At 38.5% G+C, this 16818-nt stretch overlaps 1 protein-coding gene across 4 annotated transcripts in view; it reads right to left on the bottom strand.

The window, feature by feature from the left end:
• Nucleotides 1-16818, bottom strand: part of PPP3CA (protein phosphatase 3 catalytic subunit alpha) — a 175639-nt gene that overhangs the window by 15203 nt on the left and 143618 nt on the right. For all 4 annotated transcript variants that reach the window (XM_082281599.1, XM_082281600.1, XM_082281602.1 and 1 more), the window contains exons 7-10: nucleotides 15445-15522; nucleotides 13520-13614; nucleotides 5290-5415; nucleotides 2583-2657 (exon numbers count right to left, since the gene is read on the bottom strand). In XM_082281599.1, the coding sequence (XP_082137725.1) occupies nucleotides 2583-2657; nucleotides 5290-5415; nucleotides 13520-13614; nucleotides 15445-15522 (374 nt within the window). The remainder of the gene's footprint in view (nucleotides 1-2582; nucleotides 2658-5289; nucleotides 5416-13519; nucleotides 13615-15444; nucleotides 15523-16818) is intronic.

Genomic DNA, 16818 nt, shown 5'->3' with positions numbered 1-16818 from the left:
AAGGAAGCTGGAGAGAAATGACTGAAGAACAACAGTGGAAATATTGAGCCACTATAAGACTGTCAGTACACAGTCCTTACAGAAACAGTTTTGAGCTGGTAATCATTCTGGTCTGTTTCACTGAGAACACAAATGAAATACATCTCCTACTTCTCTCCCCCAAACGGCAAGGCTATCAGGAAAAAAAAAAAAAAAAGAAAAAAGAGAAGGAACTCAACTATCTCTGAGAGAGAGGATTTTTGTTTGCTGTATAGATAATAAATCAGAACCCACTAAGGAATCATCACAGATATCAGCTTCTATTTAAATTTAAATCAACCTCAAATTTACTTTAATGTCTGAATCCTTCAGTCTCTTCCATGTGCATGATTCCCATGAGCCTAACATGTCCAGTGGGCTGCAGGTAAAAGTGTGAGGCCACAGCAAGCTGCAGCACCAGTGTCACAGAGCCCATTTTACAGCTGTAAGGGGCTTATCTGGGAAAGCAGACATGAACATATGCCAGCTGTAATTTTTAGCTACACATGCTAAAGACAGCTACATTTCTAGTGTCTTCCTTACCATAATGTTTTACACAGAGAAATCATTCATACAGAAAAAACTGAAAGCAGATTTAGATAACAGTATTAGTGTTACAGTAGCAGGAATGGCTTAGCTGTTCCTCATCTGAAACTTTACTGCTGTTAGATATCGTTATGCAGTACACACACATGCGAGCCCAGAGGATTTTAGCCCGTCTCCCTGTTCAGACACCTGCAATGCTGCAAGCCTGGAGGAATGCCGTGGCAAAACTCCCAGGGAGGGGGGAGGTGGGATGGGGGTTCACTCTCCTCTCAGAAAAAACACAGTAGATGCAGCAACCTTCCACAGCTGGAGAGGCCTGCTGTTCCCCAAGACCCCTAACACCTCTGTATTTCTGATTCTGCTTTTGAAAATGTGCTCCTGAACTGTCACTTAGGGTTGGGAATGATGACACTCCAAAATTTTAGAAAAAGACTACGGGCATTGGCCTGTCTATGTCCAATGGAAGCTTACAGTACAACTTTAAAAGGACGTATTAGGCCAAGGCTGAATTAATTTAAAAATCTTTCCCATGAAGTCTTTGCTTTGGCATTGCATTCAGTGGGATTTCAGCTTGTGCTTAAGTGCTTTCTTGAGCCAAGGATTTTAAGCACATGGTTTGTTGCTACTGTATTTAACTTGACACAGTTTTTACTCATCATATGCCTCCATACAATTTCACATGCTACTTTAATTACACAGTAGTGACTTATTTAAATTTAATGAGAAAAAAAATGGGCACAATATTCAAACAGGTGTTTCCTTCTCTTCACTGATTACTGGTTTCAATAATTCAGTCTTTGTCCCACATCCTGTAAGATAATTGCTCATGTCCACACTCTATGGCCGATGCAGAACAGGGAATTCCATCTGGTTTTTCAGAATAAAATCAAAGTACTATCATCCATACCAGTCTTCTCCATCACAAAGGAAACATTTTGCAAAACCTGTGATCTAGCTTCCTGTTCCAAAGATTAAAAATAAGTACTTTGAAAGAGAAGCTTAATTATTAATTACAACTTCATTAAATATTTGTCTTACTTGAAAGTTCTTCATTCTCCTTGTTCATTCTGCCTAAAAACATCTAGAGAATATTCAGTAGTGCTAGAGTCTTCCAGGTTCTTCTTTTTTAAAATTAGTTTTAGTATTTCTGTTCTTTCCATAGACTATTTTTATTAGATAGATTATTTATTATTACTTTTCATAGGTTTTTTTTAAACACTGAAAGCATTCACAGTAAGAATGACAGGGACGCATGGGATTTTTTCAGCTTTTCTCAGTTGAGAAGGGACATTTTAGAGAGCTGCTATTTACTCTTGCACAGCCTAACAGAAAATTATGTCTAAAAAAGTAAATTGGCCTCTAAGAATCTACAAGTTGTGAGATACAAAGTATCATTTACAGTCAAACCAACAGGTATAAGGCAACTAATCATCATATGAACTTCAACCCAAAGGGTAACAGAACTGACCAGTTCTCTCTTTTTAGCAGCAATGTCAGGTTAGAACATTTTCTCTCTGTGTTTATATGCCTATTATTAACAATTCTATTGCTTTTTAAAGGCCTTTAGACACTCAAGCACATCAAAAGAGGTGACTTAAGGAATACTTCCAAGTACAAGTCTTCCAAAGTCACAGTACCTACGTTTTGGGAAGGAGCTCTGCAAGAAGCTTACTTCATTGTAGGAAGAGTATTTCATTGACATAATTAAACTCACTGTGAGAATACCTGTGATCTTTTGCATGAAATCATCTGACCCCGTTGTGGCAACACAAGCCACATTTTGTGGAGGAACATACAGTTTTTAACTAGAAGACTGAGATGAAGAAAAGGGTTAGAACAGGGCAGATCCATTAATTCTTTCTGAAGCACGGTAAGCAAATCCATTGGAGTCTATCACAACAACAGCTTTCAGTGGCATAGAACTCAACTGGGACTCAGAAAATTATTTCATGGTTAGTAAATAAACTTTTAAAGTAATTTCAAGGCAAACAATCTCAACCAAGGGCAGAGGCTCTTACCATCAAATCCATCTTCCTCTGTTCCCAGTTCATCATCTGAGCAGATGTTCAGCACGTTTACCAGCATCTCTGTCACTAAAATGGAAAACAAGTGCAAAATGTTGATAATAAGCTTCCCTGGTCTGTCAGAGAGCCAACTCTAGCTGTAGTAGTGTGAATGAAAATTGAGTGCAATAACAGCACCCGCTTTTTAAACAATAGGACCTGTAGTAACAGAAGCTGAAAGTGTCTTGTGTAGCTAATAAAAAGTACAAGTTTCCATAAATATTTTTCCAAATACTATGAACACCACAACAAAGAGACTTAAAAAAAAATCTGCTAATGATCTCTCTTTTCGCTACTGTCAGTGAAGTAGGTAACATTTGATTTCTCCCCCTCAACACTTTTTTTGCCTTTCACTCAACTTGGGTAACAGAACTGACCCCTCTCCTCTTGCTCCTAAATTGCAATAGGATTTGACTTCCCTGCCCAGTGAATGGGAACAACATTCCAGTGGAAAAAGGTGCAACAAGAGGAATCATAGAGTATTTCTCTATTTATCCAGGTTTTGTACACTACTTACAGTTCAACAAAACATTAACCTTTGTAAGATGTCCTCAGTGTCCCTTGAATTCCAGGACAAATAGACCAGACAGTGTACATTCCTTATAGGAGGAATTAGCCTATATTCAATAGATACATCATTATTGGAGAATTTAGACTATATTCAGCTTGCTTACTTTGCAACTTGGGCACAAAAGGGTCAGCCACAGGCTGTCCCTACCCCGGCCTCATTTCTTTCCAGAAAGACAACTGTGAGACACTAACCAGAGAGCACACAGACTAAGAACAGTGAAAAAAATGACCCCACCAAAAATCAAACCCAAGGAAATGCAATTTAGAGAAAAAAAAAAAAAAAGCTGAAGTTATGAGGTAAAATGTGAAGCCATTAGCAGATTAAGAAAAACTTCACTACACCTAAATCTAGTAAGCGACATTAAAAGTGTTACCAGGCTTGTCTAGCCTTGTACTAGCTACACAGGTTGAAACTTTTAATTTTTTAGTCAAGTAGTTATTAAAATTCTCTTCTGTGACTACTATGAAGGCTTGGAACATTAGAAGGGTGGGACAAAGCTAGATTTTTCCCTACTTTAGTGAAGGATTTAATATTTTCCTTTGACAGTATTAGTGGAAAGACTTTCCACATTAATAACAACCAGCGGAACTAATAGCTTCCTACCTTGGTTGGCCTTTGAGGGAAAAAATCTATATTAAAAAAAAAGGAAATAAATAACAAGCTTACATCCTTGAATATTGTTTTGCATAGGAAGGAAAATAGTGATTTCACTTCTTTGGGCTCTAAAATTCCCAAGAAATTGGTAAGTGTGACCACTGGAAGACATGAAGGAGAAAAAACCACCCCCAAGACGTAAGACGAATGAGGAACACCATGGTCTCAGAACCTCAACAATTCTGACCATGCATGCTGCAGCCTCACCTGAGCAGGCTGCTGATGGGAAGCCTCTGAACAAGCGACCTCACAGAACATCTTACACGGCTGCAACATGTGTGGAGAACATGCCCAACCTAAAAACAGCCTGGCTGAGTTTACGGCCGAAGAAAATTAAAATGTTTTATCTGCTTCACAAGAGTCTGCAACACGCGTCAGTGAGGATTATGTCACGTCTCCATTAGTGCAAACAGCTGCCTATTCTTTGTTAATCCCTGTTTCATTGTCTATCTGCTTTATTCACAGAGACCTCAGGCATCTCACCAGCAGCTTTCCTCAAACAAAAGAGTAGCTCACAACAAAGCTGGTCATGACTGCAGGTAAGAGCCACAGCTGGCTGTATTTCCAGTTGTCGATTAAGAGAGAACTGTTATTCCAAGCAGCTTTTAAGAGTTTATTATAGTTTTCTGGCAGTAATTGCTGTTGCAGCAATACTCTATAATGGATGGATCAAAGCAAGCCTCATCTCGGGCACTGAATAAAATGACTTGGGGTTTAGGCAGTTTGCATTCTGTATTCATTTAATATGCTAGACCAAAGTGTTTTCATGCCTTTTGTGTGCTTGCCATTCATAGCACGAAACTGCATTCAGGCAACATCAAGAGCATCATGTTTCAATAAAACATCATTTGTGTTCTTTAGGCTCTTCTTGCCAGCGACCAGGCACCATGTGTCCTGTGTGCAGAAGGGGCTGAGGAGCAGGTTTTCCTTCCTACTGGCATCCCTCTACTCTCTCCAGGAATGGTTAGCTAGACTGGGTCTTAATATCACCAGCTCTGTGTTTCTGATGAAAAAGCAACCCACCCATAAAGGTAATATGAGTAAAGATGTAGCCACGTGTAGTGAAGCCTGTTGAGATGTCCCTTGAGCAGTAAGCAATACCTAAGGGAATGTTCAAGAGCTTATAACAGAAAAACAAATCAGAATTTTGTTTAGTGAATGCACCTCTGGCCTGCAATGCCATAACATCTATTTCTGCAGCAGAAACGTGATGGCATCATCACCTGGAAGGAGCGGAAATTATAAAAATATATGAGAAATGTGATTAACCAGTGGTAATTGCTTGCCCCTCTCAGGCCCGTTTCTACAACTTTGTCCTCAAAAGCAAGACATCTGTCTTCAAACTATTCTTGCCCTTTAAAATAAATGAGGCCACATGCACAATGACTATGACACAATTTTGCAGTTTTTATGAACAGAACCAATTTCCATACATACCCTTCTCACCAACAAACGGCAAGGACCAGGTAAATACATCCATGAAGTTTGGAAGCCAGTACGGATGAGGGGAGCAGTTGAACTGCCTGATATTCATAACATTGTTCTCGTATTTCAATACTGCAGCTAGAAGGGAGAAAGAAAAGAAATAAAAGAGACATCAGCCATGTGTGTGGCTGGCTACCAGTCCAGGAACGCTGACAGCATGCACAGCCCACAGAGCTGCTCACCAGCTTCCACCCTCTTGATCCAGTGGCAGCACCTGAACGCTAGTTACAGTGAAGTGTCAGTGAAGTGGAAAGCCATTTTCAGTCTGAAAGCAGTGTCATCAGCTTTCCCTGGCACTAAGATGGGCTGGTAAGGGAATTAATATCTCTGAGTAGTCAAGAATGTAAGCTCTGCAATCTGCCACCAGTGAGGAATGAAGCAGAGAATTCAGAGCCCCCCATTTCACACAGTTATCTAAGCTCCTCACAACCATATCTCCATGCTTTGGAGATAACAGAAAAAAGCATTTATGAGTCAGAGTTTGAATGCTGCTCTTCTGATGGACATTTTCAATGTATTTCATTCACAGTATTGTACAGGAGATGACGTTTCTCACATTATTCAAACTCTAGGCACTCAAGACTGTGCCCCCTGTAATATGAATCAATACTAATAGAATTTGTCTTGCACCATTTAACATTCACATCATTCTTGCCAACACACAAACACGCAGACTACGTCTGCTCACAGGCAGAAATATAGGTATTTATGCCACAGCCACTTTTTAAAGCACTGCACAAAGTTCATTGCTAACTTTTGTTAATAGTCTTCAGGCTCATATCTGAAATGGTAATCTGAAAAGGTAATTTTGAGATTACCACCAAGGTGACTTAAAGACATGAAAGTCTTTAAACAATGCAGTTACAGAAGACTGCATGCAGGATATTTAATCAACACAAGCGACAAGAACAGTCAACACAAAAAGAAGGTGTATCATTCTATGCTTTCCCCTTTCCTCGAGCCTTCCCACTTGTGCTTCCCCAGGGAAGAATATAGTTCCAGGGACTGGTTATCACTTAATAACCACGAATAAAGTTGCACAACTGCAATGTGAGACAGCATTGAAAGAAATGCAATGTTGGCTGAAGGGGATGAACAATTTCTTCCAATTATTTATCTCTTTTCACTGACTGTGTGTCAATCAGAAAAGAAACCTTTTCTTATGCACTAGGCTGTTGCTTCACAAATATTTAGTAAGACATTAAATGTCTTCCATTTTGTGGCCAATGAGAGAGTCCAGAGTGACTTGGGAGTTTCTGAAACCTACTCACTGACAGACACAGAAAACAGCTTGCTAGCAATAATGTGAACTTTTGCCAGGCAGACATCCTCCACTTAAATAAACCACATTTGACTCTTGGCTCATCCCAGCCTGACAACTTGCAGTCATTCTGCTGCTCAGTAGAAAAAAAAAAAAAGGCTTAATACTGCTATTAGCAAAAATGAGAAAAGTAGTGTTGATGCTCTGAATATTTCCAACACTTTTTGGCTGAAATCACATGCAGCAGATCGAAATTCATTCTTCTTCTATTACAGTGACACAATTGCAATAATAAAAATAAATAGTTTGTGGCTTTACAGAAAAAAATGAGTCAAAACTACACAAAAAGGACTACTTAATGGTGGTGAAGATTCATTTAGGACTAAAACTTCGAATTCACCATCTTAGCTGAGGTAGTTCCCCTTCCTGCTACTGCAATTTATCTGTTAAGTCTATTTCTAAATTCTGTGAAATTTGAATAAATAATTTTTACAGGGAACTTTTAAAAAAAGTTCCTCTGAAAAACCTGAACCATATGCAGAACAGTTGGAAACACAAAATTAAATAAAAATGGCTTTAGTTGGGTTGTTTTCTTTGAAACAAACATAGTTTATTTTAAGATTATTATAACAAAGAAATCCTCACAACACCTTATTAATTTATATACCTGAATACTTTACAAAAGAAAGTTCTGATTATTGTATTTAAAAAAATTCTCCCCTGTAAATGACCTTTACATCTCCTCAACAAATCACTTCAAAATAACATTATATACAATAAAGCAGAGTAGTAACAGAGAAGTCTTCTAAAATAACTGTCCTCTTGAAATAATAAAATAAATTAGGGTAGCTACTGGTACCACAAATACTTTTTGGCATTTTCAGCTAAAAATCTGTAATTTACATGCACAATGCACATAAAATATTTTTATTAGGTAACTAATGAAGATGATATTTAACATGAAGCAAAATGGCTCTTGTTATGATTGACTTAGTCAGAAGAGGAAAACTTCCTCTGGATCACATAGGAAATAGATAACAGCATGACTTTCCCTGAGCTTATCTGCCCCCATGCTTTCTTTTGGTCATAGCTCTGTTTTCCCTCTCTGTTGGCTCAGAAAAGGTTAGGGGTTTCACCTCTGCTTCATTTCTTAGCCCTTGCCTAAGATGCTACTGGAGAACTAGCAGCCCTGAAAGAGTACACAGCTTTTGAAGGTTATGAGAGTGGAGGTCACAAAGTCGCTGATGGAGGAGACAGAATTGGGATGGGTTCTTCTGGTTATGAAACCCATAAGAGTGGAAAACCTGACTCTCTCCAACATTTGCTTATTATTCCAGTCTGCAACCTCAATACTTTTCTTTCCAAATGCATACTCAGACAGATGCTAGCAGACCAAGCCACCAGCCATTATTGTGTATAATCGCCAACCAGGGCAAGAATCTTATTATTCTTAACAGACACACACATTTTAACCTAATTCTGATACCTGCTGTTGTAAGTAAGTTTCAAAAGCGAATGTTTTGTAAAATGAAGATGTGCAGATAGCCCAAATGACATTACACTTCTTTCCAATACTAGGAAACTGAGATATTGGATGCTGAAATGACATCAGAGTGAAATGAAGCACTAATGCAGCAGGCAAAGGGCATTGGTACTGTTTAGCTTTAAGCATTTAACACAGCTGCCTAAAGCTGGAAATATGGATGTTGAAAACTGTGCAGGTAAGAAACCTCCTTCCTTTGGCTAGAAATGGAGACAGCTCTTCTAATCTTTTCGGGGTTAGATATAGCACCTAGTGCCTCCTTGGTCTTCCTCAGTTAAAGAAGAACCTGGAACAACCGTTCACACCTGTCACATCTGAGTGGATGTCTCAGACCCTCTGGCATCTCAAATGGTGCTTTAAAAGATTATATATTTGGAGGTAGGTTAAGGCCTTAAGCAATGTGAACAACATTAAACTGTGTGACAGATAGTTCAGAATTCCTCAAAGACATTACGTATCCTGCTTCATGATCTGCCAAATCGTTTTGCAGTGTAAATCAATCGGTAACATTTCCATCAGAGGAAAAAAATAATGAGCTGGTAGAAATACTAGCCCAGAATATTTTTAGATGAACAACCTAAAAATATTTTTAGCGAACCATTTAACTAATTTTCATGTAATTTTCATTCAGAAAACTCATCCTGCATTTAGAAAATGAATCAATGAAAAGTCCCTCAAATTCTTCACACCTAAGAAAGAATTGAAATTTCTGATTTAATGCCAAATTAACTTCAGCATTAACTGTGCAACTGGGAACACTGCCTTCTCAAGACGAGTTGCTAAGTAACCACAGCATTTTCTGCCCAAGTCAGGTCAGGGATAAGGGTTAGCAAAATGCTCAAGGAGTTTAAATGTTATCAAAGGACAACAATTATTTACTATACAAGGTAATGGTCTAAATAATCCACTACAGAAGTGAGGATAATTGCAGGTGGAAAAATCTTTCCTTATAAAATTCTGAAGATTTTTATTTTACATGTGCAACTGCATCTTGCAAAGAAACAGTGAAGTAACATTCAAGATTTTATCAACAGACTGCAAAAATCACTTTTGGAAGACTTCTCTGCATCAGCAATGAGATGGCCTAGATACCCTGACAACTCCTCTTTAAAGGCTTTTGTTTCCCTGACAAGAACTCATTACAGCAGCAGAGATAAGGCATTAAAGAAAACTGATAGGGCAAACAGAGGTTACGTCTCTTTTCTTCCCCTCAAAGTGCTGGTATTTCTCAAAGATTATCCTTGTCTTCCAGGTATATTACTCTTTTTCCAGACGAAAATAATTTTCCCGTTAGATCCATCTGGACCAGGTACACTTCTTAATGTGTATCCATGGTATACTTCATGCTGATACTTTGCACACACTTAACTGACATATTACTTATGATACATTAACAGGCATACAGATTTACAGATGGTTTTTATTTTTCTACTGTCCCAAACTCTCCTTCATACTTTCTTTTCCTGCTTTTCCTTTCAGAAACAACACATGTATGTTGCAGCATGTTGGAAGAAACTTCACGCTGGGGTTTTTTTTAATAACTTTGAATTTTCTGGTGGTTCTCTCTCCACTACAAACTCTAATCTTTTAAAAGTGTTCAAAAGATAATAGTGTCTTTAAACAGCAAGTTAAAATTGCTCACTCGGACAAAAAGCACACACTTACTGAAGTGACAGCCAGACACAAAAATGCCAGCATTACCAGTGTTTTGCAAGTAACTTTTCTGCCTCCGTAGAACTTCTGCAGAATCTTTCACTTGATTTTTTTTTCTTTTCTTTTGAGGGGTGGGGGGGTGCATAAGCAGCATTATAGCAAGTCCTAGTTAAGGCATTAAGAAATCCTGAATGCAGGAACGAAAGTTTAGACATGACGCAAGGCCAGATCATACCATACGGTAATATTTGGCACCCTCTTTTTCTGTTGCTATTGAGAATTCCTCCTAGTTACGGGCACCCTGGAACACAGGGGTAAATCTGTACTTACACAACTTTCTTAGAGTTTCCTGAGCAGCACAGATGATGTCTGAGGCCCTGAAGTCACTGGTAACTACCACAATCCAATTAACATTTATCTTCTTGCACAAGCTTTCTCTCCAGAAGCAGTAGTCTTAGAAGAATCATCAATGCACTGGTATTTCTTGTAACAAGTATTAATAATAATCTTAAACTATCTTTATGCCTTTTAATAAAATAAACGAAAGCAGAAATGTCTGAGAAAGCTATGAAGACACTGAACAGTAGCTCAGAAGTTGCCAAAAACCATATAAAAATTCCTTCCCTTTGCCAATGCTCTCCATTATAATGAATATGGAAGGCATTAATAACAGTAACAGAGAAGGATAATAATGGAAAACGGAGGATATGAGGCTCCCAATATCGAGGCAGTTTCTGAGTCTCTGAATCACCCCCCTGAAAGCCTCTCTCTCTGTCTCCATTAACTACAGAGGGAAGCCCTGACAGGAGCCTCCTAATTGAAAAACCTCCCTTTGGCACCCGAAGCTGTGTGTGTGTGGCCCGGGGCTGTGACAGGACCCACAGCCATGTGGTGCACAAGTAACACACACAGCCTGCACGAGGCAACAGCCAGGAACCAAAGGATACAGACAATTCCCTTCGGTGCCAGAATCCAGCGGAGCAAAGCCAGAAGAGGTTCCCATGGCAGATCATGCAAAGGCTCCCTGGCAGCATTATTAACAGCAGATACGCTGAACATGGGCTTGTTTGGTTAGCTTATCTTCAGCTCCTCCTGTTAAACCCTCTTTTGCACTGAGATTGCTGCCTCCCTATTGCTCTTTGAGGACATGTCTGATCCCAGTGGCTGCTCTCCAGCAGGGACTGAAGGAGCCCTTGGATAGAGTTGGCAATCAGATCTACTCCTGAAGTGCTTTGAAGAAGCTCAAGAAAGTACATCTATCTGCTTTAATGGGTACAAGAACTATCAACCTGGGGTAGAAAATGAGCATTCTTGGCCTCTTGCAGCTTTTTAAAAATTGTGTTTATCTTAAACAATGCTGCATTTAAAAATTACCCATTTCATGTCAGTGGGAGGTGGAGCCTCTCAAGAATTTACACAGGGTGGCTTTGTTGGCTGACAACCAGAGGAACACTGGGAATGCATACTAGACAAGAAGGGACTTAGTAGTAGGAGAGTAACTCCTTTTCCAAGGACAGACAGTAACCAAACCTCCAGACGACCTGTAAAAATCAATCAGGTTCTGTACCAGTGCATGATGAGTCAGCTAGAGCAACTATCCTGACAACACCTCTGGATGGAAATATCTTCCTTTGTCTCCTGAAATCAGTCAGAAACTGTGCTCTCAGTGAATTCATCTGCTGCAAACCAAGGAAGCCAACAAGTAATTACGTTTTGGACTCAATTCTGTATGACAGTGGGTATTCTCCTTCAAGTGGGAAGCAAGCACCTAGAGATTACCCAGATAAAGATGTATGAGCAACGCAGCATGAAAAACTATGCATGATGTACTTTAAATGCCAAGAGCCTGTGCCATCAGTCACATGAAATAAAGCGTCAAAACTTCTAATGAGAGAAAAGGAGGCAGATAAACTCAATGGAGATGCATTACAAAGCTGCTAAAGGTCAGCCTCTGAATTTACAACAAGTCATATATTAAGGAGAGGCACATGGGTGCTGAAGTTGCATCAGTGCTGATTTGCCTGAGCTCACTCTGAGCAGGTATTGCCGGCAGTGCACACCAACTCCAGTTGTGACCACAGATAACCAGCACCTCTCACCAAATGGTGTACAGCCTTCCATCAAAATAGGCTTTCCCCCACATGTAAGACCTGCCCACCACAGTGGGGCATCCTGGAACAAGGGAGATGACCCTCTCTTCTGAAATGGAGATAACAGAGAGGCACTTCTCTTTACCACCCTAACTCCATGGTTTCAAATTCAAGGTTTTGAACATTGTAAATCATTGCTTCACATTAAACATTTGCCTTCAAGACAAAGTTTCACATAATTCATCCATTGCTTTCACTGCACAAAACTGCTTCCATGCCTAAGAAACAAAAGGTGAACACTTTCTGTCACCTTCCTTGTACAGACTTGTGATTGCTCAGCCTTCGACCCAAAGCAGCCAATCAGGAGAGTAAACACAATTCTCCTCCAATAGCAATGATCCTACCCAGAAAATTAACATATTCCTTGCTTCAACTTGCACTTTTTAGGTTGCTAACAAAGGCCCTACATTATTAACTTTTACAAAAGTAGCTACTGACAGTTCTGCTGGCATGGTTTTGCAGAATAACATATTAATTTTTTCATAAGTTAACAGGAATATTGAGAATACTGAGGTGTACAAACCCCATTATCTACCAGTGAAGTACTTCCTTCCCTTGCCTACAGTTCATGGCATAAAAGCTTTTAGATTATAAATTTTATAATGCAAAATGATGCCTGAAGAAGTTTTCTTTTGCAAGTTTAAAAATAAGTATTGCTTGCTTCCGCTGCAAACAAACATCCAGATTAAAAATATCCCTTTGCAAGAGAAACTGATCTCTGCAAGGGAGCGACTTTCAAGAATATAGTTGAGAAAGAATTATTTTACTTTGTTCACAGAGGAACACAAATACTTTTATCATGATGGGGACTAGGAGAAAGTAAACAATACTGCTCATTTCAAAATATAGGAGGACAGGTTTATTAGAATACTTCATTTTTAGAAACATGATTCTTTTTTCCAGTTCATTAGAGATTTCCAGGAATGCAATAAATGAATAAATTCAGAGAAGCTGCGAAGACATATTCAGTGGGGCCTTTATAGAGTGACCAGTGACTCTTATTTCTGCAGTAACCTTTTTTTTTTTTTTTTTTTTTTTTTTGGCTATTTATATTTAATTTTCTACATATCAGTGGTCGAGGATTAAAAACCCAAGACGTAAAGGAACTCACATATCCATCCCATGCTTTATCCATTGATGATCTGTCAAAATTTAACTGGTTAGACAGTTTGCACATACAAACTGCAATAATTTTATTGGAAAGAAGCAAGGAACAGATAATTAATTGTAAGGAACACTGGGCTCTAAACATCTCCCAGAGCATTTCTTAACATACTTCTCTTAGTTAATAGAGTTGTTTTAAGTTTTGCTTCCCATGTAACATTTACTTAATAACTTGCAGTCAAAATGAAGAAATATCCTAAGGCATATTAAAATACACAGTTATGTTCAGAGGCATACATCTGCCTGTAATAAATTTAATTAGGATTGCATTATGTAATAGGTGGAATGGGCATGAATAAATAGAGGAGGAAAATGGGCATGAACTAATAAATAAAGGAGTGAAAAAACACCAACATATTTGAGTAAACAGGAGTACAGTCTACTGTTCATTAACAGGAATTAAAGTCTTACCTTTGTTATTGTATACATCTAGATAGTTTGGTGCTGAAAAAATTGTGATTAGCGAAGGGAAGCCTGTTGTTTGGCTTTTCCTGTACATACGATACCTAAGAGGAAAGAGAAGATACTAATTACTATGCAGTGTTGAATGTATGTTTGTCACTGACCACATACAGTGCAAAAAACCCCTAGTACATTAGTGCTCTGGCTGTTAACAAGTGCCAAGACTGAAAAACATGCACATGAGCTATTGAAAAGCCACGGGAAAGAAGTATTTCCTGCAGACTTTCTCATTATAACCATTTGACATGAGCAGGGATCCACACTTGAAGTTGTGTCTCTGTCTGAAATCCAGTGAGCCAGAAGTGTGTTTTGTTGTGAATTTGCTCAGTGCCTATCCCTGGAGCCAGAGGGCCTCTACAGGCATGCAGCCCAGGACATTCATTCCCAGACTTTCCCTCTGTGGGACTGCGGGTGAAGCAAGCACCAGCAGGTGCCTTGGAAGGGTCCTGCCTTCAAAAGGAAGTGCGTGTCCTCCAGGACTCTCCTGCTGCCTGCCCTCTCTAGGCATGGAAGCGATGGCAAGGCCAGGGGAGATGGAAGGTGTGAGAAGGGGAGGGGAAACAGGGCATCTGATACTTTCAGTGCTGTGTCTAATCTTATCCACTCTATTAGTCAGTGTATTAATTATCTGCATGTTTTCACTGCCTAACCTGCCATATGAAAAATGAAAGGCTTACTGGACCAACAAATAATCAATCAAGCATTAAACCTGCAAGTAACTGGAAAGAAACCAACCAAACAGTTCTTAGACACAAGTACGCCAAATACTGCTCTTTAGTCCTAGGCTACAAGTAACCTAAGAATTTAGCAAACACCCACAAAAGTTGCACTGAAACTGTTGTATAGCTTCAATGCAATCTCTTCTACAAGATTTTATTTTTCACCCTTTATTGGAAAGCAATACAATAAAAATGAAATTTCATTACCCTTGTGTATTTCATGCTAGGTGTTTCTGGCCTAGTAATAGCTTGCTTTTAATTGCATTACCATTTTGAAGTCATGACAATTCAAACATTCAGAATAGCTTTTCATAAGCATAGTGAATATTGACCTTATTCCTACAATGCTGCTAATTTATCTTTTATTGCCATTCAAGTTGGGTAAAGTTTCTACCTCCAAACAAACACAATAATAATAGTTTATGCGAAGTTATTTATTCAGATTCCAATCCTTCATTAATATTTCACAAGTATGGTACATTTTAAATAAGAGGAATTTTTAAAGTAATTTTTTAAAGCAGCACAAAAAATTCTTTAGTTGTAATGACAATAGTTTCATGGGGAACCATCAACACCACCTGATGCTTGACGTGGACTGTTTTTTGCATACAATGGCTTTGACTCTTTGAATTCATTGATGATACTCCTGCAGAAAAATTTATGTGCCTATTGAGTTCCATGATTTTTTTTTTTAATGAAGTGTAAAATCAGTAGGCCCAAAAGTTTCAGGTAGCTGTGAAAGACTTGAAAGATGTTCTGGCCTTTGTGAGCCAAATCACTTCCCTGCATCATGGCAATCAGTGTGTCAAAAGACTGGCACATTTGCAAATCTTTTTCTGAAATGAATTTGGTTTTCTTTCCAAGTCTGGCATAAAAAAAAATTTTGGTCATTTTATATGACTTAAAATCACTAAGGCTAAGTAAGTGGCATATATAAGGATTCATTAAGTCTTGTAACTCACTAATAATAATGTAAAAGACACTGTAGTGCCAATGTGTATTTTTGTAGCATTAGTAAAAAGTAAAAAGTGAGAGCTGATGCAACTTATATTTTCCAGTTCTTTCTTACTCATCTGTTCTTAATTTCTGTGCTCTGTTCATTATTATTATTATTATCATTATTATTATTATTACCCCCTCTCCACACATACTTACCCAGCATCCTGGGCTTCATGAGCTCGGAGTATGGATAACAAGTTATTGTGCTGTAGGAATTCACATACAGCAGGGTAACTGTTGGAAAGAACAACAGCGCCTGTTATGGCATTATCAGAAGTAGCACACAGAGCTCTAGCTTTCAAAAAATGTATCATAAAACATGCATCATTCATGAAATCAGTGCCTGCTCTGCAGGCAGATTTCAGTAGAGAGAACACTACCAGCAGTATCTTTTTTAATCCCACCCCATAACTGCTTGGAGAGGAATGCTAGAAACTGCAATTCATTACATAACAACAATCAGCCTATGGCTTGTCAGAAAAAAGGCACTTTCTTTTATTACTCTAAGATTTACTCTATTCCAAAAAAGCAAAATGTAATACAACAGTTGCATGTAACAGAAAACCTCACCCACTGACTACTGTATGCACTGGCTGCTTGTGGACACCAGAAAATAAGGTGGTAAGTGGAGAGAGAGGAAAAGAGACAGAAAGAAGAAAGGCAAACCTATCTTCAGACGGGGGATGTTTATCTTCCTGAACTTTATCTCCTTTAATTATCTTTCCACTAGGCAACTTAAAATGTAAATCCTGTGACTTCTGAAAGCCCAAAAATGTGCACATTGAATACATCTGTACTAAACATACTGAGCAAGATAAAAAGTAAAAAATCTCAACTATACATTGCACAAAATACTGCTGTCCCAGGCATGATTTCATGGACCACCTTAAGAGCTCACTTGCAATCAGTTAACAGCCCCATCAGTTTCTAACTTCATGCACAAAAAGGATGAAAACATATACACCCTCCTTCCCCAATCTAATGCATCATCTTCCTTTAGTTTATCCAAGAGAATTTCTACTACTTGCTTCCAGACCTTCCTGGATATTTTGAAGCTGAAATATCATTTGCAGCTAGAGGCTACAAACCCAGTGAAATGCTACATTGCTGTTTCTGGACTTGAGCCACATAGCATATATTCTCAGATGCAGGTCTGGTATTTGGAATTGTCTAAAAAGATTGCCATTATAAAACAATTTCAATTCCCAAATTACGTGGGGTATTGTTTTGGCAAGTGCAATGATATCAAATGCTGACAGGCTGCCATTCAAACCACTGGCAAATGAGAACTGATTTGCATACATTTCTTTTCATAATTAATTGTGACTAAATGTAGACTTATGGTACATTTTGTTTAGAAATTCTTACATTAACTTCTGAAAACTGGGGTCTATCACAAAAATCTGTTAGACAGTTGATTATGTTCATTATCAGTGCAGCTGCTCAAAATGTCTAGGCTATTACTTTTTTTTTTCCTCCATAGTATTCTTTCCATCCAGTGTTAAGTACTGCTTTAAAAGAAGATATAAT

The sequence above is a fragment of the Coloeus monedula genome, assembly GCF_965178545.1.
Source record: "Coloeus monedula genome assembly, chromosome: 5".
Lineage (NCBI taxonomy): Eukaryota > Metazoa > Chordata > Aves > Passeriformes > Corvidae > Coloeus > Coloeus monedula.
Note: the sequence above shows the minus strand (reverse complement) of the source record. Positions and strands in the feature narration are given on the sequence as shown.